Source organism: Cetorhinus maximus, chromosome 23 (genome assembly GCF_964194155.1).
Source record: "Cetorhinus maximus chromosome 23, sCetMax3.hap1.1, whole genome shotgun sequence".
In the NCBI taxonomy this organism is placed as follows: domain Eukaryota; kingdom Metazoa; phylum Chordata; class Chondrichthyes; order Lamniformes; family Cetorhinidae; genus Cetorhinus; species Cetorhinus maximus.
The window spans coordinates 25,732,138-25,747,311 of NC_135901.1; the positions used below are offsets into that span (position 1 = coordinate 25,732,138).

The following is a 15,174-nucleotide window of genomic DNA, read 5'->3' on the forward strand; positions in this document are numbered from 1 at the left end:
CTGCAGGATGGACAATCACCTCAACCTCTTCCCACACTGAGAGCAGATGAATGGAGTGGAACCAGAGTGAATGCACTGGTGCTGCATCAGTGAATGTGGGTTTTTAAAGCCCTTGTCACAGTCTAAACATTTAAACCCTCTCTCTCCAGTATGAACTCACTGGTGTGTGTGAAGGCTGGATGGAGAAAGATGTGAGTTCAGGGCTCAGACAAGGGGAAGCTTTACAGACAGTTTGGCCCGGGGAGCCAGTGGAAGAGAGGAAAGTCGCAGAAGCAGCTCATCAGATTGTCTCAATGTTGGTGACAAAGAGGCTTCATGAGCTCCTCACTTGTTGGGGGCGAGAATGGAGGAGACAGGGGAGAGGGAGAGCCCTTCAAAAGGAACTAACCTCTGTTAGAGATATGAAAAAGAGTCAATATACTGTGTGTTTAACACAAAGCTAATTTATTTAACTATTATCCACAAGATTAACCTTGAACTGGGCTGGGGTTTATTAACATCAGCAGAAACAGACACCAATGAATATAGTTCAGTCCTGGCCGTGATTGACTGCAAAATCCAATCACTGCAGCCACTTGTGAACTTGTTGATGTTTCAGCAGGTGAGACGACTGAGTAAATCCCTTCCCACACTTGGAGCAAATGAACGGCCTCTCCCCAGTGTGAACCCGCTGGTGTTTTACCAGGCTGGATGACTGAGTGAATTCCTTCCCACACATGGAGCAAGTGAATGGCCTCTCCCCAGTGTGAACTCTCTGGTGTCTCAGCAAGGTCGATGAATCAGTAAATCTCTTCCCACAACTGGAGCAGGTGAATGGCCTCTCCCCAGTGTGAACTCGCTGGTGTTTTAGCAGAATGAATGACTGAGTGAATCCCTTCCCACACTCAGAGCAGGTGAACGGCCTCTCCCCGGTGTGACCTCGCTGGTGTTTCAGCAGGGTGGATGATTGAGTGAATCCCTTCCCACACTCAGAGCAGGTGAATGGCCTCTCCTCATTGTGAATTCGCTGGTGTTTCAGCAAGTCGGATGAATCAGTGAATCCCTTTCCACACTCAGTACAGGTGAACGGTCTCTCCCCAGTGTGAACTCGCTGGTGTTTCAGCAGGGTGGATGAGGTAGGGAACCCCTTTCCACACTCGGAGCAGATGAACGGTCTCTCTCCAGTGTGAACTCGCTGGTGTATCAGCAGGATGGATGAGGTAGTGAATCCCTTCCCACACTCATGGCAGGTGAATGGCCTCTCCCCAGTATGAACCCACTGGTGTTTCAGCAGGTGGGATGAACAAGTGAATCCCTTCCCACACTTGGAGCAGGTGAATGGTCTCTCCCCAGTGTGAACTCGCTGGTGTGTCAGCAGGATGGCTGAAGTAGTGAATCCCTTCCCACACTCAGAGCAGATGAAAGGCCTCTCTCCAGTGTGATTGCGCTGATGAGTTTCCAGCTCAGACCGGAATCTGAATCCCTTCCCACCGTCCCCACATTTCCACGGTTTATCCCCAGTGAGACTACATTTGTGTTTCAACAGGCCAGATGATTGGCTGAATCCTCGTCCACACACAGAACACATGTACGGTTTCTGTCCACTGTGAATGGTGCTTTTTGCTTCCATATTCAAAATCCAATGATATTCAGGTTACGGTGAATTTGGTGTCAGATCCTGGTATGATGCTTGGTTTGAGTTTTCTGCCTCCACTCCAATTCCATCTCCTGCTCTTCTAATATCCTGTAAAAGAAAAAGTCAAAAGAGACAAACATTTCTCTTGGTTTCAGGTCGCCGTGTGTAAATCCTCCCCTTTTAAAAGAGGTTTCCAAAATCTATCCCTGTCAGTCCAGGATAGAAATTCACAACATCTTCTCCTGTTGCCAGGTACAGGGATGCTGCACATCTCCCCCTATAAAGGTGGCTGCCATTTACCACGGTCTGAAGTGTTTTTCTTTATTTTTTCCCTCGGATGTGATTGTCACTGATTGCCTATCCCGAATTGCCCTTGAACTGAGGGCAACACATTGCTGTGGGTCTGAAATCACATGGAGACCAGGTAAAGAGGACAAATTCCAATCAGAGAACCACTGGGGTTTTTGTAACAATTGATAATCGCTGCCATGGTCACTATTACTGACCTTACATTCCAGATTTCCCCCTTTTAATCATTGAATAAATCCCATTAATTAATTTTAAAATTCCACTAACTGCCACGGTGGGATTTGAACCCCTGTCCCGAGCATTAGGCTGCTTCTCTGGGTCACTGATCCACGGTTATCACCACCAGCCACCATTCCCACTTACAGAGAGGCAACAATTACCACCCAGGTCGGTGCAACCGCGAGACCGGTAGTTTCTTATTCTGGGTTTGAGGCCTCCTCCGCCGGGTGTTTCTGAAGCCTCTCCACCCTCTCCACCGCTTCCATTACCCTCCGACACTCGGCCTCATTTCCGCCTCCCTGCAGCTCCAGCACCCACACTGCGCATGGGCCTGTCCGAACACGCACTGCGCATGAGCCTGTCCGAACACGCACTGCGCGCAGACTCCATTCACAACCAGCCACTTGCGCTTGCGCAAACTGCTCCTGTTGTGAGGATAGGGCACATTCTCTGCCGCCATGAATGCTGGGTAAGAGTCCCGCCATTGAAAAGCGATGTTGTTGACTAGAAAATTGTGTTTTATGGTCCGATGACGATCGCAGCCATAGGGTTAAGATATAACATTATTAAACCAATTGACACGTCAAGCAAATTATACCGGCAGCGTAGTGCTATCCTGGGTGTAATTAACAGCAGAACAAACCCCTACAGTTAGACATGAACTCATTGGAGTCTCAGCAGGTGGGATGAACAAGTGATTTTTTTAAAAACCCCCATATACAGAATATTTAAACTTTGTCTTGTCAGTAAGAGTGCACCGATTGTGGATGAAATCCTTTGAACTTTTAAAGCTGGAATATTAACAAATAGGGAATTGGAGTAAATCCCTTCTCACATGTGAAGTATCCGAATGATCTCTCTCTGGTGTGACTGTGCTGTTATGTCAGTAAATGTGATGACCGAGTGAATCCATTTCCACTTTCAGCTGGTTAACATTCTTTTCCTGGTGGGGTTTACCCATCAATTTCCAGCTCAGACGGGGCTTTCAAACCCTTCAGGTGATGAATTCCACATTCTCAGCAGTCTCCTAAAGCAAAATACAGCAGATGCTGCACATCTGAAATAAAAACAGAAAATGCTGGAAGTAGTCAGTAAATCTGATAGTGTCCGTGGAGAGAGAAACACAGTTTACATTTCAGGTATATGACCTTTCATCGGAACTGCAGAGCATCAGTATACAGACCCAAAACATTAACTCTATTTCACAATCCACAGATGCTGCCAGATGTGCTGAATACTTTGTTCTGGCATTTTCTGTTTTTATCCCTGGTTAAAGGAATTGCTCCTAAACTGCACATTAGATTTATTGGTGACTAACTTATATGCATTCTTGTCTATCCACAGATGGAACCATCTTCCATTTGTTTAGCCTGTCAAACCCTTTCGTAATCTGAAAGGCCTCAATTAGGTCATTCTTCACTCTCTTTCCCAGGGAAAACATTTTCAGCCCGTTAAATCTTTCTTGGTAGGAATAACCTGCCAGTTCTGGCATCATTCTAGTAAATTTCCTACAATCACAGTAGGTGCAGCACCCTTCCTCCTTCCTCCCTTACCAAGTTCCAGGGCTCCAAATGCACTTTCCAGATGACACGGGATACACTTCTTGCAATTTAGTATTGTGAAATTGCTGCTCACGATGTAACCTCTACATAGAGGGGACTAAATCCAGGTTTGGCTCTCTGCTTTGTGGAACATCACCATTCAGTCTGCAAGCGTGATTTTGAGCATCCAGTCATTTGTCATTTTAATTCTCCATCCCGCTCCTGGTCTGACCCCTCTGTCCTTGATCCCCTGCACCGTTCCAATGAAGTTCAATGGAAGCTCAGAGAACAGAATCTCATCTGTCGATCAGGCACTTTACAACTTCAACACTCATTTCAACAATTTCAGATCAGAACCGCCACTCCTATTTTTCAGACAGTAGGTGTTGATAATGGTTCTTCTGTTACAAATACCTAGACCTGTATTTTGTTCCTCTCTTGTCCCATTAGTTTATTTATTTGTCTCATTATCACCCATTTTTCCTTGCAGAATCATCCACTTTATCACTTAATCGCTTCATTTAACAATCCTATCACAAAACCACTGGTTCTTTCCTCCTCTCTTTTCCCTGACTCTCTACTGGCTCTGTGTAAATGTAAGTGTTTTTTTTCTTTCTTTCTTTCTGTCAATCTAACAATCCAATGGAATATTGAAGTGTATCTGTAACTTTCAGTGTCTACCCCACTCTCTATCACAATCTTTCTCCCTTTGTCTCTGTATTTCTGCATCTGTCTCTTTCACACACACAGTCTCTCTGTCTCTCTCTTTTTCCTCTTTCGCTCTTTGTTCCCTCTTTTCACTCGCTATCTGAGCACAACCAAGTTTCACTGGACTGATTCCTGAGATGAGGCGGTTGTCATTGGAGGAGAGATTAAGCGAAATGAGTCTGTTTTCTCTGGAGTTTAGAATAATGAGAGGTAGATCATTGAAAAGACTTACATTCTGACACAGTTTGACAGTGTTCATGTTCAGAGGCTGTTTTCTCCCTGGTTGGAGCATCCAGAACGGGGCTCAAATTCTCCAGATAATGTGTCAGTCATTTAGGAGAGAGGTGAGGAGACATTTCTTTCCTCAAAGTGTTGTGAATCTTTGGAATTCTCTGTCACAGATGCCCGTGGATGCTCAGTTGCTTCTTTATTATTCATTCATGGGATATGGACTTCGCTGGATAGACCAGCTTTTATTGCTCATCCCTAATTGATCTTGAGAAGGTAGTGGTGAGCTGCCTTCTTGAACTGTTGCAGTCCTGGGGTGTAGGTACATCCACAGTGCTGTTTGGAAGGGAGCTCCAGGATTTTGACCCAGCGACAGGGAAGGAACGGTGATATATTTTCATGTCAGGATGGTGACTGACTTGGAGCGGAAATTCCAGGTGGTGGTGTTCCCATCTATCTTCTGCCCTTGCCCTTCTAGATGCTTGCAGTCGTGGGTTTTGAAGGTGCTGTCGAAGGAGGCTTGGTGAGTTCCTGCAGTACATCTTACAGATGGCACACGCTGCTGCTATTGTGCCTCGATGGTGGAGGGAGTGAATGTTCATGGATGGGGCTTCAATCGAGCAGCTGCTTGCTCTTGGATGGTGTCAAGCTTCTTGAGTGTTGTGGGATCTGCACTCATCCAGGCAAGTGGGGAGTATTCCATCACATTCCTGACTTGTGCCTTGTAGATAGTGGAGAAGCTTTTGGGGAGTCAGGAGGTGAGTTACTGTCGAAGGGCTCCTAGCCTCTGACCTCCTGTTATAGCCATAGGATTAATATGGCTAGTCCAGTTCAGTTTCTGGTCGATGGTAACCCCCAGGATATTGATAGTGGGGGATTCAGTGATGGTAATTCCACTGAACGTCAAGGGATGATGGTTGGATTCTCTCTTGTTGCAGATGGTCATTACTTGGCACTTGTGTGGTGCAAATGTTACTTACCACTTATCAGCCCAAGCCTAGTTATTGTCAAGGTCTTGCTGCATTTGGACATGGACTGCTTCAGTATCTGAGGAGTCATGAATGGTGCTGAACATTGTGCAATCATCAGCGAACATCCCCACTTCTCATCTTATGATGGAAGGAAGGTCATTGATGAAGCAGCTGAAGATGTTTGGGCTGACGACATTACCCTGAGGAACTCCTGCAGTGATGTCTTGGAACTGAGATGACTGACTTACAAGAATCACAACTATCTTCCTTTGTGTTAGGTTTGACCCCATCCAGCCAAGAGTTTTCCCCCTGATTCCCTTTGACTTCAGTTTTGCTAGGGCTCATTGATGCCATGTTCTGTCAAATGTGGCCTGGATGTCAAGGGCAGTCATTCTCACCTCACCTCTGGAGTTCAGCTCTTTTGTCCATGTTTGGACTAAGGCTGTAATGAGGTCAGGAGCTCAGTGACCCTGGCGGAACACAACCTGACCGTCAGTGAACAGGTTATTGCTAAGCAAGTGCCGCTTGATAGTTCTTTTGATGACTCCTTCCATCACTTTACCAATGATCAAACGTAGACTGATGGGGCCATGTTGGATTTGACCTGCTTTTTGTCTACAGGATATACCTGGGCAATTTTCCACTTTTCCGGGTAGAGGCCAGTGGTATAGCTGTTCTGGAACAGCTTGTCTTGGGGCACAGCAAGTTCTGGGGCACAAGTCATCAGAACTATTGCCAGAATATTGTCACGGCCCATAGCCTTTGCAGTATCCAGTGGCTTCAACCATTTCTTGATATCACGTGGAGTGAATCAAATTTGCTGAAGGCTAGCATCTGTGATGCTGGGCACCTCCAGAGGAGGCTGAGATAGATCACCCACTCAACACTTCTGGCTGAAGATTGTTGCAAATGCTTCAGCCTTATCTTTTACACTGAGCTCCCTCATCATTGAGGATGGGGAAATTTGTGGATCCTTTTCCAGTGAGCTGTTTAATTGTCCACCACCATCCACAACTGGATTTGGCAGGACTGCAGAGCTTAGATCTGATCCATTGGCTGTGGGATCACTTAGCCCTGTCAATCACTTGCTGCTTATGCTGTTTTGCACGCAAGTAGTCCTGTATTATAGCTTCACCAGGTTGACACCTCATTTTTAGATATGGCTGGTGCTGTTCCTGCACTCTTCATTGAACCAGGGTTGATGCCTTGGGTTGATGGTATGGTAGAGTGGGGGATGTGCCAGGCCATGAGGTTACAGATTGTGGTTGAGTTCAACTCTGCTGCTGCTGATGGCCCACAGCGCCTCATGGATGCCCAGTCTTCAGTTGCTAGATCTGTTCAAAATCTATCCCACTTAGCACGGTGATAGTGCCACACACCACAATGGGGGGTATCCTCAATGCGAAGGTGGGACTTTGTCTGCACAATGACTGTGCGGTGATCACTCCTACCCATTCTGTCATGGACAGATGCATCTGCGACAGGCAGATCGATGAGGATGAGGTCAATTATATTTTATCTCTCTTGTTGGTTCCCTCACCACCTGTCACAGACCCAGTCGAGTAGCTATGTCCTTGAAGACTTGTCCAGCTCGGTCAGTAGTGGCACTTCCAAGCCACTCTTAGTGATGGACATTGAAGTCCCCCACCCAGAGTACATTCTGTGCCCTTGTCACCTTCAGTGCTTCCTTCAAGTGGTGTTCAACATGGAGGAGCACTCATTCATCAGCTGATGGCAGGGGTGGGTGGGTGCGGGCCGGCGGATGGGGAGGTGGTGGGGTTGGTGGGCCAGTATCTGGTAATCAGCAGGAGGTTTCCTTGCCCATGTTTGACCTGATGCCATGGGTTTTGGACTCCCAGGGCTCCTTCCTCCTGACTGTATACAATGGTGCCGCCACCTCTGCTGGGTCTGTCCTGCCGGTGGGACCACATACCCAGGGATGGTGACGGTGGTGTCTGAGACATTATCTGTAAGGTACGATTCCATGAGTATGATTATGTCAGGCTGTTGCTGCACTAGTCTGTGAGTCAGCTCTCCCAATTATGGCACTAGCTCCAATCTATTAATAAGGAGGTCGACAGGCCTGAGTTTGCCATTGTCATTTCCCATGCCTAGGTCGATGCTGGGTGGTCCATCCGGTTTCACTCCTTTTAGACTTTTTAGTGCTTTGATGCAACTGAGTGGCCATTTCCGAGGGCATTTAAGAGTCAACCACATTGGTTCTGGAGTCACATGTAGACCAGACCCGGTAAGGGCTGCAGATTTCCTTCCGGACATTAGTGAACCAGATGGGTTTTTATGATAATCAACAATAGTTTCATGGTCATCATTAGACTTTTAATTTCAGATATTTATTGAATTCAGATTCAAACCAGGGTCCCTGGGCATTTCCCTGGGTCTCTGGATTACTAGTCCAGGGACAATGCCACTACGCCACCACTCCTCATGTCCAGTATTCAGAGTGGAGATGGATAGATTGTTCTACTTTTAAATTTTCCGATGGCAGGGAAAAGATGATGGAAATGGCAGGAATGGGATGGGCTGAATTCCCCGGTTTCTCTACAATCATTCTATGATTTTATATGAACAACATAAGGGGCCAAGCATGTGCTGTACTCATGGCTGAGTGGTTAAGGTGATGGTTTTGAAATCCATTGGGGTCACCTTGTGGCAGGTTTCAATCCGACTGACTGTGCTTCTTATTATTCCAAATGCCTGTAAGAATTACTGATCAGTTAAATGGAATAAGAACCTTCCCGATCTGATTCCAAATCTCATGTGAAATGACAAGAATTTGCTCAGTGCGTTGATGTCACAGGAGTTGAAGAAGGTGTATCTTTCTGTGATGGGCTGTAAGAAGATCAAATGACTGTGAAAGTGGCAGAAGTGGGGATGGAAATGAAACAATTCACAGAATCACAGGATCTCTCAGTTCAGAAGAGACCCTTTGGCCCATCGAGTGTGCACCAACACGTGAGAAACACCTGACCTACCTACCTAATCCCACTTACCAGCACTTGGCCCATAGCCTAGAAAGTTAAAGCACAGAAAGAGGCCATTCGGCCCAGCGTGCTGCTTTGAAAGAGCAGTTGTGATTGGTTGATCAGGAGTGATATTTGTGCCTGTTTAAACAGTTTAAGCGAATTAAAATCTGCCCCATTTCCACCCACAGTTAGACTGCGCCATCATCTCTTCATTCAGTTTATTTCTCATGTCTTGGAACCTATCACAGCCCTTCCCTTTTGTCCTCTCACTCCCTCCCTCCACCTCCACACTTGTTTTCCACCTGCTGCATCTCTGACTTTTCCAGCTCTGATGAAGAATCACCCAGCTGAAAGATTCACTCTGTTTCTCACCCCACAAGGACAGCCAGAAGTGGTTTCATTTCATAAGGAATTCCTGTTAATGGTGACAGTCTTTACAGCGCCAAGAAAGAGTGTTTCCCTGGCCGGGAATCAAACTCAGGCCACGAGTCTTTAAGATTATGAAGGGGTTCAAAAATCCAATAAAGATTTCATGAGAAACCTCTTTACCCAGCAAGTGGTGAGAATGTGGAAATCATTACCACAGCGAGTGGTTGAGGTGAACAGCATGAATACATTTATGGGGAAGCCAGATACATATATGAGGGAGAAAGGAATCGAAGGATATGCTTATGGGGGAGATGAAGAGGGTGGGTGGAGGCTCATGTGGGGCATAACTACTGACACAGACCAATTGAGCCGACAGCCTGGCTGTGCTGTTGACTCAATGGAACAGAGACAAATGTATTTATTTTAGATCTGCCTATAATGGTAGGAAAAACACTAATTATGACCCAGGATAAAATAAATGTACTTCATCAGCTTATGTGGATCATTTCAGTGGAAATGTGCACTCCCAGGCTCAAATGTATCAGCCACTGGAAGCAAAGTTGTGAGACCGGCCAGTCCAGCAGAAAGAAACCCTCTGACCCTCCCACTTCACCAACTGTCAGAATGAACATGGTTCAGTCCAGGATGTGATTAACAGCAGCAATAACAGCAGAATCCAACCCCTGTAATCACTTGTGAACTCCCTGGTGCCTCAGCAGGTGCAATGACTGAGTGAATCTCTTCCCACACACAGAGCAGGTGAATGGCCTCTCTCCAGTGTGAATGCGCTGGTGCACCATCAGACTTGCAGCACTTTTGAACCCACTCCCACAGTCAAAACATTTAAAGGGTCTCTCATTGTTGTGAGTGACATGGTGTGTCAGCAGGCTGGATGTCTGAGTGAATTGTTTCCCCCACTTGGTGCAAGTGAGTGGTCTCTCCCCAATGTGAACTCGCTGGTGTGTTTGCAGGTGAGATGAATCACTGAATCCCTTCCCACAATCAGAGCAGCTGAAACGGCCTCTGCCCAGTGTGAACTCACTGGTGCAGTCACAGGCTCGATGAATCACTGAATCCCTTCCCACAATCAGAGCAGGTGAGTGGTCTCTCCCCAGTGTGAACTCGCTAGTGCATAAGCAGGGCGGATGAATGACTGAACCCCTTCCCACACTCAGAGAATATGAATAGCCATTCCCTGGTGTGAAATCACTGGTGTGTCTGTAAGTGGGATGAATGAATAAATTCCCTCCCACACTCAGAGCAGGTGAATGGTCTCTCCCCAGTGTGACTGCATTGATAAATCTCCAGTTTAGATGAGGATCTGAATCCTCTGCCACACTCAGAGTAGGTGAACGGACTCTCCCCAGTGTAACTGCGTCGATGAGCTTCCAAGTCTGAAGGGGATCTGAATCCCTTCCCACATTTCCACGGTTTCTCCATGGTGCGGGTGTCCTTGTGTCTCTCCGGGTTCCACACTCAGCTGAAGCCTTGCCCCCACACAGAACACGGGTGCAGTCTCTCCACGCTGTGAATTGTGTGATTTTCTTTCAACTGCATAACTCGTTAAAGTTCTTTCCACAATCAGTGCACTGGAACACGCCAGTGTGTGTGTCTCAGTGCTTTCCCAGTCACACTAATATTTAAAACCTTTTGAAGCAGACAGAACAGGCAAATATTTCTCCTTCTAGATTCAACGTCGATGATATTCAGGTCCGAATCAATCAAGCGACTCTGTCAGATCTTCATATGACATTTGGATTGAGATTTCTATCTGCAAATCCTCCCCTTCTAATAGCCTGTAAAAGGAGTTTACAAAAGTCAGCATTGTCAATACCAGATAGAAATTCAGAACAAACAATTCTAGTTTCTAAGGAAAATTCTTTCCTCTCTCATTCCCTAAAAGTCGACCCAAACACAAACTCTCCATTCTCACTTTGCTGTACTGAATATTTACTCTCCCAATTCTCCTGAAGCAGCAGCAGCAGGTTAATCCCAGATATGGATGAATTTTCTTATGAGGGGACGTTGAGTAGCTTGGGCCTATACTTATTGCAGTTTGGAAGAATGGGAGGCAACCTTATTGAAGCATATAAGATACTTAAGGGGCTTGACAGGGTAGATGCTGAGAGGCTGTTTCCCTTTGTGGGAGAGTCTAGGATCAGAGGGCATAACCTCAAAGTAAGGGGTCACCCATTTAGGACAGAGATGAGGAGGAATTTCTTCTCTTAGAGGGTAGTCTGTGGAATTCTTTACCGCAGAGGGCTGTAGAGGCTGGGTTGTTAAGTATATTCAAGGCTGAGAATGTGCAACGTTACAGGGATAAGGCAGGGGAATGGGGCTACATGGAATGGTCTTTCAGAGAGCCAGTGTCGACTTGATAGGGTGAATGGTCTCTTTCTGCACTGTAAAGATACTGTAATACTGTGACAGCGAGCAGCCATAATCTGGGTTAAAAACAAAAAACTGCGGATGCTGGAAATCCAAAACAAAACCAGAAACAGAAATACCTGGAAAAACTCAGCAGGTCTGGCAGCATCGGCGGAGAAGAGTACAGTTGATGTTTCGAGTCCTCATGACCCTTCAACAGAACTAAGTAAAAATAAGAGAGGGGTGAAATATAAGCTGGTTTAAGGGAGTGGGGTGGAGAAGGGGGGGGTGGTGGTTGTTGGGACAAGCAAGCAGTGATAGGAGGAGATAACCAAAAGATGACACAGACAAAAGAACAAAGAGATGTTGAAGGTGGTGATATTATCTAAAAGAATGTGCTAATTAAGAGTGGATAGCAGGGCAAGCAAGGTACAGATAGCTCTAGTCGGGGTGGGGTGAAATAAGACTAAAAGGGCATAAAAGGTATAGATAAACGATGGGTGGAATACATTTAAAATAATGGAAATAGGTGGGAAAAGAAAAATCTATATAAATTATTGGAAAAAACAAAAAGGAGGGGGAAGAAACGGAAAGGGGGTGGGGGTGGAGGATAGAGTTCAAGATCTAAAATTGTTGAACTCAATATTCAGTCCAGAAGGCTGTAAAGTGCCTAGTTGGAAGATGAGGTGCTGTTCCTCCAGTTTGTGTTGAGCTTCACTGGAACAATGCAGCAAGCCAAGGACAGACATGTGGGCAAGAGAGCAGAATGGAGTGTTAAAATGGCAAGCGACAGGGAGGTCTGGGTGATGCTTGCGGACAGATCAAAGTTGTTCTGCAAAGCGGTCACCCTGTATGCGTTTGGTCTCTCCAATGTAGAGGAAACCGCACTGGGAGCAACGAATGCAGTAGACTAAGTTGAGGGAAGTGTAAGTGAAATGCTGCTTCACTTGAAAGGAGTGTTTGGGACCTTGGACGGTGAGGAGAGAGGAAGTGAAGGGGCAGGTGTTACATATCTTGCATTCACATGGGGAGGTGCCGTAGGAGGGGGTTGAGGAGTAGGGGGTGATGGAGGAGTGGACCAGGGTGTCACGGAGGGAACGATCCCTACGCAATGCCGCCGGGGGGGGTGAAAGGAAGATGTGTTTGGTGGTGGAATCATGCTGGAGTTGGCGGAAATGGCGGAGGATGATCCTTTGAATGCGGAGGCTGGTGGGGTGATAAGTGAGGACAAGGGGGACCCTATCATGTTTCTGGGAGGGAGGAGAAGGCGTGAGGGTGGATGCGCGGGAGATGGGCCGGACACGGTTGAGGGTCCTGTCAACTACCGTGGGTGGGAAACCTCAGTTAAGGAAGAAGGAGGACAAGTCAGAGGAACTGTTTTTGAAGGTATCATCATCAGAACAGATGCGACGGAGGCGAAGGAACTGAGAGAATGGGATGGAGTCCTTACAGGAAGCGGGGCGTGAGGCGCTGTAGTCTAGGTAGCTGTGGGAGTCGGTAGGCTTGTAATGGATATTGGTGGACAGTCTATCACCAGAAATTGAGACAGAGAGGTCAAGGAAGGGAAGTGTCAGAGATGGACCATGTGAAAATGATGGAGGGGTGGAGATTGGAGGCAAAATTAATAAATTTTTCCAAGTCCCGACGAGAGCATGAAGCAGCACCGAAGTAATCATCGATGTACCGGAGAAAGAGTTGTGGGAGGGGGCCGGAGTAGGACTGGAACAAGGAATGCTCCACATACCCCATAAAGAGACAGGCATAGCTGGGGCCCATGCGGGTACCCATAGCCACACCTTTTATTTGGAGGAAGTGAGAGGAGTTAAATGAGAAATTGTTCAGTGTGAGAACAAGTTCAGCCAGACGGAGGAGAGTAGTGGTGGATGGGGATTGTTCAGGCCTCTGTTCGAGGAAGAAGCAGAGAGCCCTCAGATCATCCTGGTGGGGGATGAAGGTGTAGAGGGATTGGACGTCCATGTTGAAGAGGAGGCGGTTGGGGCCAGGGAACTGGAAATTGTTGATATGATGTAGGGTGTCAGAGGAATCATGGATGTAGGTGGGAAGGGACTGGACAAGGGGAGAGAGAAGGGAGTCAAGATAGCGAGAAATGAGTTCCGTGGGGCAGGAACAGGCTGACACAATCGGTCTGCCGGGACAGTCCTGTTTGTGGATTTTGGGTAGGAGGTAGAAGCGGGCCGTCCGAGGTTGGGCGACTATCAGGTTGGAAGCTGTGGAAGGAAGATCTCCAGAGGAGATGAGGTCAGTGACAGTCCTGGAAACAATGGCTTGATGTTCAGTGGTGGGGTCATGGTCCAGGGAGAAGTAGGAGGAAGTGTCTGCGAGTTGACGCTCAGCCTCCGCGAGGTAGAGGTCAGTGCGCCAGACAACAACAGCGACACCCTTGTCAGCGGGTTTGATAACAATGTTAGGGTTGGACCTGAGAGAACGGAGTGCAGTAAGTTCAGAGAGAGACAGGTTAGAATGGCCTTCTCCTCCTTCCCAGAAACATGATAGGGTCCCCCTTGTCCTCACTTATCACCCCACCAGCCTCCGCATTCAAAGGATCATCCTCCGCCACTTCCGCCAACTCCAGCATGATGCCACCACCAAACACATCTTCCCTTCACCCCCCCTGGCGGTATTCCGTAGGGATCGTTCCCTCCGTGACACCCTGGTCCACTCCTCCATCACCCCCTACTCCTCAACCCCCTCCTAAGGCACCTCCCCATGTGAATGCAAGATATGTAACACCTGCCCCTTCACTTCCTCTCTCCTCACCGTCCAAGGGCCCAAACACTCCTTTCAAGTGAAGCAGCATTTCACTTGCACTTCCCTCAACTTAGTCTACTGCATTCGTTGCTCCCAGTGCGGTTTCCTCTACATTGGAGAGACCAAACGCATACAGGGTGACCGCTTTGCAGAACAACTTTGGTCTGTCCACAAGCATCACCCAGACCTCCCTGTCGCTTGCCATTTTAACACTCCACCCTGCTCTCTTGCCCACATGTCTGTCCTTGGCTTGCTGCATTGTTCCAGTGAAGCTCAACACAAACTGGAGGAACAGCACCTCATCTTCCAACTAGGCACTTTACAGCCTTCTGGACTGAATATTGAGTTCAACAATCTTAGAACTTGAACTCTATCCTCCACCCCCACCCCAACCCCCTTTCCGTTTCTTCCCCCTCTTTGTTTTTTCCAATAATTTATATAGATTTTTCTTTTCCCACCTATTTCCATTATTTTAAATTATTCCACCCATCATTTATCTATACCTTTTATGCCCTTTTAGTCTTATTTCACCCCACCCCCACTCGAGCTATCTGTACCTTGCTTGCCCTGCTATCCACTCTTAATTAGCACATTCTTTTAGATAATATCACCACCTTCAACATCTCTTTGTTCTTTTGTCTGTGACATCTTTTGGTTATCTCCTCCTATCACTGTTTGCTTGTCCCAACAACAACCACCCCCCTTCTCCACCCCCCCCCCCCCCCCCCCCACCAACGCCTTAAACCAGCTTATATTTCACCCCTCTCCTATTTTTACTTAGTTCTGTTGAAGGGTCATGAGGGCTCAAAACGTCAACTGTACTCTTCTCCGCCGATGCTGCCAGACCTGCTGAGTTTTTCCAGGTATTTCTGTTTCTGTTTTTGTTTTAGTCATAATCTGGGATTCTGCCTATGAGAATGGTGGAAGCAAAGACAAATAATTTCAAAATTAAATTGGGTGCATTCAGAGAGAGAGGAGCAGCACCAGAGCACCAGCAGCTTTGCTGGGCAGCAATGAACAGGTTTCCAAACTCAAAAACAAAAATACCTAGAAAAACTCAGCAGGTCTGACAGCATCTGCGGAGAGAAATACAG

General features: G+C 47.1%; 1 protein-coding gene across 3 annotated transcripts; it reads right to left on the reverse strand.

The window, feature by feature from the left end:
* Window positions 1-427: 427 nt before the first annotated feature.
* LOC144697015 (uncharacterized) lies at window positions 428-2,478 on the reverse strand. 3 transcript variants are annotated; one of them, XM_078568768.1, is made up of 2 exons: window positions 2,288-2,478; window positions 428-1,723 (listed from the first exon to the last, which is right to left on the reverse strand). In XM_078568768.1, the coding sequence occupies exon 2, from the start codon at window positions 1,607-1,609 to the stop codon at window positions 563-565; it is 1,047 nt and encodes a 348-aa protein (XP_078424894.1). In that variant the 5' UTR covers window positions 1,610-1,723; window positions 2,288-2,478; the 3' UTR covers window positions 428-562. The 3 variants fall into 3 exon arrangements, with proteins under 3 accessions (XP_078424894.1, XP_078424895.1, XP_078424896.1); XM_078568769.1 differs by having other exon boundaries at window positions 2,305-2,477; XM_078568770.1 differs by having other exon boundaries at window positions 2,413-2,452.
* Window positions 2,479-15,174: the final 12,696 nt, after the last annotated feature.